Source organism: Bombus vancouverensis, chromosome 10 (genome assembly GCF_051014615.1).
Source record: "Bombus vancouverensis nearcticus chromosome 10, iyBomVanc1_principal, whole genome shotgun sequence".
Lineage (NCBI taxonomy): Eukaryota > Metazoa > Arthropoda > Insecta > Hymenoptera > Apidae > Bombus > Bombus vancouverensis.
The window spans coordinates 8,957,936-8,970,494 of NC_134920.1; the positions used below are offsets into that span (position 1 = coordinate 8,957,936).

The 12,559-nt window shown below is 34.0% G+C and overlaps 3 protein-coding genes across 12 annotated transcripts in view; 1 reads left to right on the forward strand and 2 right to left on the reverse strand.

Annotated features, from left to right (window-relative positions):
- On the reverse strand, nt 1-1,994 carry Rpn9 (regulatory particle non-ATPase 9). The gene is made up of 5 exons (XM_033334798.2): nt 1,812-1,994; nt 1,614-1,727; nt 1,169-1,495; nt 744-1,076; nt 1-660 (listed from the first exon to the last, which is right to left on the reverse strand). The coding sequence occupies exons 1-5, from the start codon at nt 1,925-1,927 to the stop codon at nt 393-395; spliced, it is 1,158 nt and encodes a 385-aa protein (XP_033190689.1). The 5' UTR covers nt 1,928-1,994; the 3' UTR covers nt 1-392.
- Nucleotides 1,995-2,453: 459 nt separating this feature from the next.
- Nucleotides 2,454-6,019, forward strand: LOC117157084 (SID1 transmembrane family member 1). Its single transcript, XM_033334794.2, has 9 exons — nt 2,454-3,123; nt 3,202-3,491; nt 3,570-3,720; nt 3,784-3,867; nt 3,956-4,270; nt 4,338-4,887; nt 4,957-5,222; nt 5,325-5,534; nt 5,614-6,019. The coding sequence occupies exons 1-9, from the start codon at nt 2,941-2,943 to the stop codon at nt 5,899-5,901; spliced, it is 2,337 nt and encodes a 778-aa protein (XP_033190685.2). The 5' UTR covers nt 2,454-2,940; the 3' UTR covers nt 5,902-6,019.
- ACC (acetyl-CoA carboxylase) overlaps nt 5,498-12,559 on the reverse strand; it is a 28,333-nt gene continuing 21,271 nt past the window's right edge. For all 10 annotated transcript variants that reach the window (XM_033334791.2, XM_033334784.2, XM_033334781.2 and 7 more), the window contains 5 exons: nt 12,057-12,517; nt 8,153-11,977; nt 7,786-8,065; nt 7,427-7,707; nt 5,498-7,336 (listed from right to left, as the gene is read on the reverse strand). In XM_033334791.2, the coding sequence (XP_033190682.1) occupies nt 6,722-7,336; nt 7,427-7,707; nt 7,786-8,065; nt 8,153-11,977; nt 12,057-12,517 (5,462 nt within the window). In that variant the 3' untranslated portion in view covers nt 5,498-6,721. The remainder of the gene's footprint in view (nt 7,337-7,426; nt 7,708-7,785; nt 8,066-8,152; nt 11,978-12,056; nt 12,518-12,559) is intronic.

Consider the following 12,559-nt stretch of genomic DNA (forward strand, 5'->3'; position numbering starts at 1 on the left):
TGTTAATATATGTTGTTATTATTAATATTTCAGTCATAGTACAAAGTCTCTGAGCACAAAAAGTTCAAATAATTATTCTATAGAAACATTAAAAATTGCATTAAATTGTTCTGTGTAGGATGTTAAGTTAAAAATAAATTTATATATCTTTTTAATTCGTTTGTAAACAGCATCATAATTTTATATTTGAGAAACTGTATCTTATACGTCCTTTTATATTAACTCACTGACTTATCACAATGAAATTAATCTTATACATAATTATTATGTATTTATATCAATTGTAGTAAATTACATTTTTTATTTTTAAAATGATGGTAAGCCAGTGAGTTAACAAAGATATGAAAATAAAACTTACAAACAAATCAATGACAAAAATGTTAAACCTAATATTAAAGTGTAAGTATCTCTGACGCTCGAGACTCTAATAAACGTTCCATTGAACTAACATCTTTACACCAGCCATCAAGTCGTTGAACCATTCCAGCTATTTGCGTACGATCTAATACGCGAGGCTGTACCCATGTCATGTTTACTGTTCCTGCCACTTGATCAATAGCACCACGAACTAAACCTTGAGCTAGAGCTTTCATTACTAATAATTCTACTTCACCAAGAGGCAAACGAGTTTCTTGAGAAATTTCCGCAAATGTTAATTGCCTATGACAAGAAAAGTTTATTTAATACAGATTGTTTTACATTATCTGGTTCCTTAGTACTTTTACAATAAGCAATATACAAACCTATTATTAGCTTGCCTTTTGAAAGTCATTTCCATGAGGCATAAAAGAGATATTTTTTGTCTCAGCTTTAACTCCTGTGCAGCTAAATCAGCAACTTTGCTCCATTGTGGCTTTAATTTTTCAAGTGCAACAATGTCACCAGCATTGAAAGCTTGTAATAAATCAACTAACCAAGAGTTTGGAGTACCTTTCAAGGATTGTAAAACTGGATGAGCTAACAATTCTCCAAGATTATAGACTCCTTCACCTAAAAGTGCAGCCAATCCAAGGAAAAATGCATGCTGCTCCTGTTCTTGTCTACTTAGATTATTTAAATCAATACAACCCAAGTATCTGGAATATGAAAATAAGTTCAAATAACATGTATGGATTACTTTTGTCATAATGAAAATGACCATTGCTCCAGATTATAAGTATAATAGTACCTTAAAGCAGTACGATAATATTCAGCATGTTTCCCTTGAAGACGATAAAGGCGACTCGCTAATAAATAAAATCTACCATGAACTGTTGTAACACCATCAGCATTATCCAATATAGCCTCTACTTCCTCTATAATTTGTTTTGCTTGTTCTTGATTATTTAACTTTTCAAGCAAGATCTGTCCTGTGAGAACTTTACACAAAGCAACTGCCTCATTATTGCTTTTAACTTTAGATTCTGTTTTTTCCAAGAATTTAATTGCTTCTTGTTTATCTTGAAACTGTTGTATTACATATGCTAATATCTCTACCAATGATAAAGGATTTATCCTAAATAAAAATAGGAGAATAGTATTACAACACAATGATAATCTGAATTACTATGTAAGTGGAATAAGTAAGGTTATGAATTAATATTTCGAAAAAAATACGTATATAATATACTTACTTGTTTTCAAAAGTAGATAAAAAGTTTATGTATAACTGTACTAATTTATCTCCCTTCTGAAGCGCTGGATTTTTAACAAATGTTTCTAATTTAAGTGTCAATTGATGCCAAAGCCTGCAAGTCACCGGACGATGAAATTTAGGTAAACATTTTTCTATTGAAACATGCATGTAATGCAGAATATTTTACAAAATATACCTTTTATTGTATAATTCTTCGAGTTGCGCCCATTCTGTAGCCAATTCTTTGTCTGCAACATTTTGATTTTGACTTAAATATGTATTAACATCTTTTGGTGCCACGGATACCGCCATCTTTAACAACAATGACTAAAGCCGAATCAGTATAATGAATGAGGTTGTTCGTTGTTCAGCACTCATTCTGAGAAAGAATAATATAATATTTTATACAATATTTTATTAAAACTGTATGCATTTTATTTTATGATACTTAAAAATATATAATAAGATTTTTCATTGAAAAACATTTATAATTTGTTACAATAAACATGGAATTAAAATAAATACGACACATGAATATAAATTTATTATTTTTATGAAAGACGTAAAGTAGTTAAAATGCTGTATGTTTTGTTAAAAATTCGAATTTATATAATTTTACTATTCTTTAGTTCACAGTGGCAAAATATAAAATTTATGTTGTAATTATTTATTTGAGTTCTTGTGAAGTATACTTATATTATTTATAATTGTATACAAATAATTAAATCATTTTTACGTTGAATGATTAGACTTTTAATTTATAATACGCACCAGTACTGCATACTAAACTGTATTGAAAGTTTATGCAGCAGCAGCAATGCAATACAACCTTTAAGCTTATAATTTATTCAAACCAAATGTGAAAAATTATTGGAAAATTGATGAAATATAGTATCCAATGAAAATAATTAGTATTAAAGTAATTCAAATCACAGCGAAATATTAATTTTTTTAAATACAGATTCATTGATTTATTTGATACATAACATTCGATATAGAGTTCAAGAATCGTAACTATGGTTATCATACTTGTGTGATGTGAATTAAAACGAAGAGTGACATATTATGTATGTATTATAGCATCAATATTGTGAATGTAAATATGCGACAGATAGCTATGCAGAAGTATCTGCATGGCAAGTTATCTTTAAAAAATTATTTGTCAACGGAATTATGATTCACAATTCATGTTGACATAAAAAAAAAACATACTTTTGTGTTGTTAGTTTTATAGTTTCAAGATAGTTAGAGTCGAATAAACTTACATATGTAGCTTATGAAAATAGTGGTTGATATAATTACATACAAATATATAAATATTCAACATGTTGAGTATGAAGAAGATTTTAACCGTATTTGCTCTGTTATTATCATTTGATCTTCATCAAGTTATTCCTTTTCAAACTCTATCATTTTCTCCTATTGTTATTGTGGCAGAATATAAGAAAGAATATCAATATGTCATAAACACTACTGTTGAGTATGTGTTTTTATATCCTGTTAATAATGTAAGTATGAATAATTTTATATATGTAAGTTAATGTCATGATATTTTACCATAGTTTTCATGTATTATTTACTTGTAGGTAACTGCAAGAATAGTAGTTGAAAGTAATGCTACTACCGATCTACCTCTTATAGTGGTTGTTCGTCAAAAAAGAGAAATCCTATCATGGCAAATCCCCCTTGTAGTTCAAAGCGCATATTTTGATGATTTAGCATATAATAAAACAAGTCAAACTTTGTGTTCAACTAATTATAATCAAAGTAGACTAGAAGAGGAAGAAGAATTTATTACTGTTAGTTTGTCCACTGCTAATTATCAAAATATTTCATTTAAACTTAACATGACAAAACAGTACGATTTTTATATAAGGTATGTAATTATGTTTAGATCGTTATTGTAATAAAAAAGAAAAATTAGTAATTGTTTCATGTTTCCATTCTATGTCAGTCCTGGAGAAGAAAGAGTAGTAGAAATTTCACCATCCCAACCTATTTATTATGGTTATACTTTCCCAAGGCAAGCGGAAAGTTCTTCTGTGATCATTCGTGTTAGTTCCGATAGTGATATTTGTATGACAGTTTCAATACAGAATACAACAGTAAGTATAAGTTTTTATAATTTGTAAAATCGTATTATTATTAGTTCATATCTTCTTTTTTAGTGTCCTGTGTTTGATTTAGAGAGGAATATTCAATTTTCTGGTTATTGGCAAACTGTAAATCGACAAGGCGGTATAACTGTGCCAGTAAATATATTTTTGACTATAATATATTTTTTAAATATACCTTTTATGATAGATAACGAAATAAGATGTCTAATCTAATATCTTTTAGAAACAAGAATATCCATTGGGCTTTTTTGTGGTACTTGTAGTAAAAGGTGATGATACCGATTGTTATGGAGCTCCTAGTATGATTCCTGTACGGAATAAACGCATTAATTTAGCAATAAATGCTAGTATTACCAAACGAGATTATGTTATTGCTTCAGGAGTAGTAGTATTTATTATTTTTAGTTTCTGTATAGCCTATGTTGTAAGCATTGTGATATCAAAAATTAGAAGGGAAAGAAAAATTAAACAAGAGATATTACATCAAGAATCAGAGCAAATTCGTGAACCTATACCAAGCCCATCAACGGTAGAAGAGGTATCGCGATATACTAATTAAGAAATAAAAGAAATTTTTCTCATCACTTACATTAATTATGTTACAGTCTATTCCACACCCATCAATATCCATAGAAGATGATTCTTCACTGGATGAAGATGATATCGACTTAATGGAAGATGCTTTTTGTGATAAAGAAATAATACGAACAAAACTTGTGCTTTCCGTTTGCGATTTGGCTCGTAAAGATCCAAAGATTCTTAGACATAAATCTCGATTATATTTATATTATTTGATAACAGTTGCTATTTTTTATACTTTACCTGCGGTACAGCTGTTAATTACGTACCAACATGTACTACATGTTACTGGCAATCAAGATATGTGTTATTACAATTTTTTATGTGCTCATCCATTTTTATCACTATCAGATCTCAATCATGTATTTTCAAATATCGGATACATCATGTTGGGTTTTCTATTTATATTTTTAACATCTTCTCGAGAACATGATGAATTTGAAAGAGAAAAAAATAAATGTTATGGTATACCACAACATTATGGATTATTTTATGCAATGGGCACTGCGCTCATTATGGAAGGAATACTCTCAGGAAGTTATCACGTGTGTCCAAATCGAAGTAACTTTCAATTCGGTAAGACAAAAATTAAATTTTATAAATTTTTTTATAGTATTAATGACAAATATTATATTATCTATTTAGATACGAGTTTTATGTACATCATAACAGTGCTATGTATGATCAAGATTTATCACAATCGTCATCCTGATATAAATGCCCGAGCATCAGTTACATTTGCAATGTTAGCATTCATCATCTTCATAGGATTGTTGGGAGTCTTATATGGTTCAATATACTTTTGGGTTCTGTTTACTATCGTACATTTGCTCACTTGCCTTTATATGACTATTCAAATTTACTACATGGGGCGATGGAAAGTTAGAACGTTATTGATAAGAGTAATACAGGTAATTTTAGGCATTTGGTATTTGAATCTAATATTTTTCATTTTACCTTGATTCAGTTACTTCTACTAGGCACAGTTTATCATTGATTTTATAATTTTCTAGATTAGTAAACATGATGCCCGTTCTGGAATTAGATATTTCTTTCGACCTTTATATATGGGACGTTTTATTATACTTATTGTAGGAAATTTGTGGAACGTTGCTCTCGCAGTACTTGGGAATATGCACAGCGAGAAAAATTTCGCAACGTTTCTGTTGGCTGTATTAATGTCTAATTTAATTTTATATACTTTTTTTTATATTGTTATGAAGGTATGTACATATACACGAATAATTATACTTATGTAGTTTGTCTACATATTATGAATTAATTTACTTTGTGATATTTCAGGTTTGTCACAAAGAACGAATTCTACTTCAACCAGCGATTTATATTGTGTTATCAATCGCGTTTTGGGGCGCCGCTTTATATTTTTTTATACACAATTCTATCTCGTGGGAGCTAACCCCAGCACAATCGCGCAATTATAATAAACCCTGCATACTCCTAAACTTTTTTGATAGTCATGACATTTGGCATTTTTTGTCTGCTTTAGCAATGTTTTTTTCATTTATGGTATTGCTTACTCTAGATGATGATCTAATTGATGTGCATCGAAGTCAGATTTCAGTCTTTTAAGGACAATGACACGAACGAAGAGAGTATCGAGAATTTTTATGTCTCAAACGATATGACTGCATGTAATATATGTACATTTGAACTTGGTATCAATGAATTAAAAATAGTATAAAATATATATATGTATAATTATTTAGCAACTATTTTGTATTAAATGTCTTATTTCTGTTAAACATTCAGGTTCATAAAATTTTTTATTATCTACCTCTTTATTCGCATTAAATTGTTCCTAAAGATCAAAGAATTTTTTATATTTCGTATCACACACGATTGGAAAAATAGTACTTCGTACTTTAAAAATTATCCATCGATCTGTTTTCCTTTTTTCGACGGAAATGGGAAATATCGATGTACACATTAGTCATTCGGTAAAAGTAAACGCAACGAACAAACTTTTTTCTAAAAAAAAATACACATACATACATGCATATACATATAAATAAATAAACACATATATATTACTTATTTATTTATTTATATATATGTATGTACGTATATGTGCAATATAATTTCTATATTCATGAATACACTCATTATAAACAAAGGGCACGTTTTGCCATGGTTTAGGAGACGGCAGTGATACTGTCTGACACTCGATAGCATCACCATTGAACTTGAATAAGACACGAGTTCGATTACTTTCTATCATCAAGTAACGCTATCGATAGAAACAATTATTAACTTTCCAAAAATTATACTACTCCCGTACAATTTGCTATTAACAAGAATAACGAGTATCTGTACAATTAATTCTAAGATGTAGAACTACATACACCAGGTACGCAGATAGACAAGAGATTTTTCTTAATTTAGAAAAACATTAGGACGAAGCACTTGAATCATTGTGGTGTTCCTGTGTGGTCGTTTCTATCTGTAATAAAGTTCTTTGCAATTCTGCACGTTCTGCTGGTTGTAATCTGTGCGCAATTTCTAAAATTGCATTTAATCTCACTTCTGGACAAGTTTCAAGGGCCTCTTTGACTCGAGAAACGATTGCGTCTTGTCTTACACAAGTGATGTTACGGGAAACAACACTATTTTCATCTTGACGTTGATTCTCCAACCAATTCGTTGCAGCTTCATCTTGATCCCACAGATAAGATTCTGTAGCACCTTTGTCTTCTATAAACCATCTACGCAACATTGCACCGACTTGTCTAACGTCCAAAGTGTGTTGGGTTGATAGAATTTCCTTCTTTATTTCATCCTCCAAAAGTCTTCTTCTAAGTCGCCAATAAAGCAGTCTGCGTGCTTTTTTCCATGGAATAATATCATGAATGGTATTTTTCTCAAACATTCTCTCTGGTGTATCATGAAGATCCGCGAAGTGAACTGCTACTTGCCGATACATAGGTTCTAAAAGTTGCTCTCTCTTACGAATTTGGCTTTCAATGTCTGTTCGTTCTTCAGCTGAATTTGCATTGGCTAGATTTTCCTAAAACAATGATTGATATCATAATGTGTCCCACACACGACCTATTTATAAAATGTAAAAGATTATAAGGAAACAAAATTAGTTTCTTACTTTAAGCTTCTGTATTACTGAATCAACCCTATGCATAGCTTTAATTATGTCTTTAGCTCTAAACTTGATTTCTACTATTCCACCAGGTTCTAAAACTCCACCTCTGCTTGTATTGTCAGCAAACATTTCCATGTAGCGAGGATTTATCGTTGGATCAACGACAGCCCAAGCACCACCTCTTAGTTCTCCATTTGGTGGAATATATACAAATATTGGTTTGGTATATTCTCGTAAGCCATCCACAATATAAGCACCGAATTTGATAATTTGCTCGTACATGTCTAGAAAAGATATAACGTTAGTAATTCATTCGATAGGTAAGAATGAAATTTTAGTAATTATTAAAAATCAATAAAAACCTTTCATTCCACCAGAAAATCCTCTCCAATTAGCAAAAATAAAAAGTGGAAGCTCTTCTTTTCCAAAGTCTTTGATAGCTTGAGCAGTTTTGTATGCACTGTCAGGGAACCATACTTGTCCTGCCTGAGATATCGTTTTAGCTTCTGAATCGAGATTAGCAGGATCAGCAGGTAAGTGCAACTCAACGGTTCTTGTTTCTACTGCAATAACACCGCAAGGTATTCCGCCTAATCTTGCTCGTCCAGTTACTACAGTTTGAGCCCAAGGCCTCATGATTTCCTGTAAGTAATATTAATAGTATAGAAATGTTCGAGTCATTTTATTAAACTAAATTAACATGTAATATTAATCTAAAATAAAATATACCTGCCAAGAGCCACGATCGAAGAATCCACTTTCCCAATAATTTGTACCATTTTGTATTCTACCTTCGAGCATGAATCTTGGGTCATATGCTGCTTTTGTAGGAACATACATGATTTCTCTGTCGACTGGATCAGGAAATGGTGCTGATAATATAGGAAGGGGTGCACCCTTAAATTTGGGACAATAGCTTAACCATCTTAAAGCAGTAGCAACACCCTCTAGGTCCCTTACGTTTGTTGCATGTGATACCCCATTATTATGCATAATTTGTATACCACCTAACTGATTATTACTAGCGTATACTTCACGGCCTAACACAGTATTCAATGCTTTGTAACCAGTTAAAATGATGTGAGAATTTTCTATTTGGATGACCCTTTGTCCAAGACGTACTAGGTAAGCACCAATACCAATCGCTCTACAAGATACAATGGAAATCGTAACGATTTCGTCATAGGCTTTCGATGTTTCTCCGGCAATCATACCAGCGTATTTTAAATTTTCTACACCAAGACCATCATCTTTACCAATAATATCGGTAATCTTGTAACGAGATTCTCCTTTATCTTCGATCAACGAAGTTTTCACTGAATTAAGCGGTGCTAAACGCGCGTAATCATCTGGTGTTAAATATATATATCTAAATCCTTTCTCCGGTTCATCCTCATCCTCCCAAGCAATTCTGAACAACGCTTTCACTTCCTCTGCTAGACCAATGCGAGCGCCAGAATTTGCAGAGAAATATATTCGAGGAATTCCAAGCTGTCTAGCTCTTTCAGACGCTCTGCAGAACACTAAGTCTTCCTTCGGACCAAAAGAACCAATCAAATGTGTCAAATCATTTGCTATCAGTATAATGTCTCGACCAGATACTGGATATTCTGGTGTATAAAGTCTTAATCTCCAAGCAACCATACCAACGTTATTCTCACCAGGGAGTCGTTTTTGTTCCACTAAATTGTCACCCTCTAATACTAATTCCACACAATCCATCACAGGATTTGGAATAGTTATATTGCATTGTGGCCTTTCTTCTATGTGTTTAATCCACATTTTTTCGGTTTGTTGTCTAAACATGTCTGGTAAATCATATACATACGTTGTGCCAGAACTTTGTGCTTGGAACCGTTTTGCTTGAAGATAATCTTTGGTTAGATATGGCGTAGAAATTGGAAGACCATGCATAGGTCCTGGTCTCCAGGTACCATTTGCCGTCGAAGAAGGATAAGATTCGAAACGAATGATACCAGTCTTTGGATCGGTTGCCTCCATATAAAGATGCAAATCTATGCTATATCCGCTATCGTTGGCAATGCACAAACGTAAAATAGACGTTGGCTTCCCTGGTGCTGGCCGAATCGTCATTTTAATCTCAGCCTGACGTACTCGTAATTTCCATAATCTCGGGCCATACCTCAGTACCATACTGGTCACGCTTTCTTCTATTCTTACTGGATCCATAATAACTGTGGGTACGAAATTTAGGAAGATATGATTGCATTCCGTACGCTTAGCAAGCGGATGCGAGAACGCGACTTCTAATTCATCCATAGCCTCTAATAGTACACGTTCACCTTCGTTGTGAAGATAATCGAAACTAGCCTCCTTCGTGATAAGATCAGAGTGTCTTATAATGGAACGAATGAAGAAACGATAATCCGTGACTTGTTGTCCTTTGGCAACCTTAGCCCGGCCAAGGTAGAGATGCATTTTTTGATTCGAGGTTGGCAGAGCTTCAAGATCGTAAGTTCTCATTCTGTTTAATTCCAATTGGAAAGCACAACCAGGCTCGAGATGCCGATAAATTTTATCTTCAACAAAACCATCTCTTTGACGGTATGTAAAGAATTTTGGGAATTGTCTTTTCTTTAAAACAGTGAAAGTGATCCTTCGTATGTCTCGTGAGATTAATTCCTCTTTGTTCGCGGCGCACCAATCTCCAAAGAGTTTCGCCATCGTAACATCATCGTGATTTTCTTTCTCTTGGACGGCAATGCTCAAAATATGTACCGGTTCTGCAGATCGTTCACCCATTTCCGCTGTACCAGTATTTTCCGCAGTGCTTAAAGATACGTTTATGGACGTGCTGTGTCTCGATTCGCTTGCAGCTGCGTCTACTGCCTCTGCTAAAACTTTGGCTGAAGTTGAGGTAATCGAAGACAGATCCTCTAGGAGGTCGAAAACTTCGTCGGAATATCGGGTGAATTGATCCATGTCTTGGAAAGCTGCCATAGCCCCGACTCTGTGATTAACCGAAGATTGGTTTTGTATGTTAGGATGATTGTTAGGCAGCAAAAATTGGAAATGTACAAGCGGTACTTCACCAGACAATTCCAGATGTTGCACGCAAGTCAACTCATAACTAATATAAGATCTGCGAACATAAACCTCCAAAGCAGCATTGCAAACTGTACGATTGGAATGGTAGAAGAAGTCATGTAAAATATCGAAAATAGATGTTTCGGAAAGGATAAGTTTCTCTAAGTTTTCTGGATGGAAATCATGGCCGTACATGTCTACCGCTGACAAGAATATAGATTCCATTTGGTTGTGTCTTAACTCGTAAGCAGGTTGGTGAGCAGCGATTAGAATTTGTCTCGCACGTAACGCGACACGACTATGCTCTGTACGATTCAGGCTCGTTAGTTCCGTCAGCGTGCTCGATAACTCGTCCGTAAGACCAGGTTCATTCGCCCAGAGATGATCTATGAGCATAGTTACCAAAACGTTCTTCTTCGTGACTTGGTTATGGCTGAAAATCATAGCTGTTATTGTTGCTACATCATCTTTGTACTCATCGATTAAAGCAGAAACACATTTATCGTAATGTCCTTGTTGGAACTGGCTTTCAACGGTGTAATATTGTCGAAGTAGTTCGTGAACAGCGGTCTTCATTCTTCCACGTATTCCGTTCCTATATCTTTGTACCAGTTGCACTATAGCTTCGGTAGTTAAGAAGAAGACGTCGCGTTCAGATCGCTTGGAAAGACTTGCTGCATGTCCATCGATCACAGCAGCAATTTGTTGACTAGGAAATTGAGCTAAAACAGAAGTTATGTTTCTTTCGTACAGCGACATCAATTTCCTGATTTTTTTCTCTACGGAAATCGGAATTCTTCCTGATATCGTCGCGATCACTTCTTGAAGTTCAAGCAATGGTAAGCTAGGGTCACGAAGGGAATTCATGAATTTCTCAAGAAGTTCTCGTACTCGAGGTACGTGGTACGGATCTGGTAAACAATATCCTCCGAGAGTGTTTTCTAAAGCTGTTCTGTATTCAGCATGAAGATGATTCAATTTTTCAGAAATTGCTGGAGCTACAGTTTCCGGGAATTTACCAGTGTACTCCTGAGCTTTTGTTACCAGAGATGGATCGTCCAATTCTAATCGAGCAATCAACGTACCGGCCTCGAGAATGGCACCTGGTCTTTTAACATAAAAGACGCTACCAGCTTCGCTCGCTGTTATTGTCATTACCATTTTCATGACTTCAATTTCTGCGTATGCTTGTCCAGCGTCCACGTGACCACCATCGTCGACTAGATAGCTGATTAGTTTGCCAGCTGATGGTGACCTCAATAAAGAAGGATCGTTGTCCTTTTCGAAGATGCAGGTTTGGTTTCCAATGATGATCCTGTAACGATCGACTTCCTCCCTCATGTAAGTCGTGAAACTTGCACCATCCAAAGAAAGCAATAATCCTCCATCCGATAGTCGGTGTAGTTCTACTTCTTTATAGGAACCGTTCATAACAAGAAAATAACTATTAGGGCCTGACTTAGCAGTCTGTATTTTATATTTGTATCCGTCGTTAATGAGTTCAACCTAAAAAAATTTTTGTTAAATTTATAATATTCGTAAGCAAGTATTTATATACAAATTGACGATATAAAAATCAACTTACGTCGATAACATTATCTAAATCATTGCTGGCTTGTATTTGTCCTTTCTCCAATGCTGTTTGAAACCCAGAAAAAGCGGCAGTGATTGTTCTATCAGCGATATGAAGCGCACCGCACGTTATGGCTAATAATACATCTGGTTTGTCACTTCTAACGCGTTCAGCAATCAACAAATCAAGCCACGCAGTATCTATATTGTTCTGCTGGAAAGATTCAGTTTCTAATAGCGTAATCAAATATTCGACGGTGGTTCTGAAATCACCCCTAATGCTCAATTCTTTCAAAGCTATGACCAAATTTTCTCGAGCCTGGTTACGATCCTCTCCCCAAGAGAAACAATGTCCGAATTGTGAGTCTGCAAATTCATGGAGACCTCCGGAAGCTGCTACCGAGAAGTAACCCCAAACATTCTTCGAGGATCGGAAGTTCAGTTCTTGTACCGTACCAGAACTCGGTTTAAAACCTAATGGAGATATTAAAATTTATTACAGCAGAATTCCTTAAT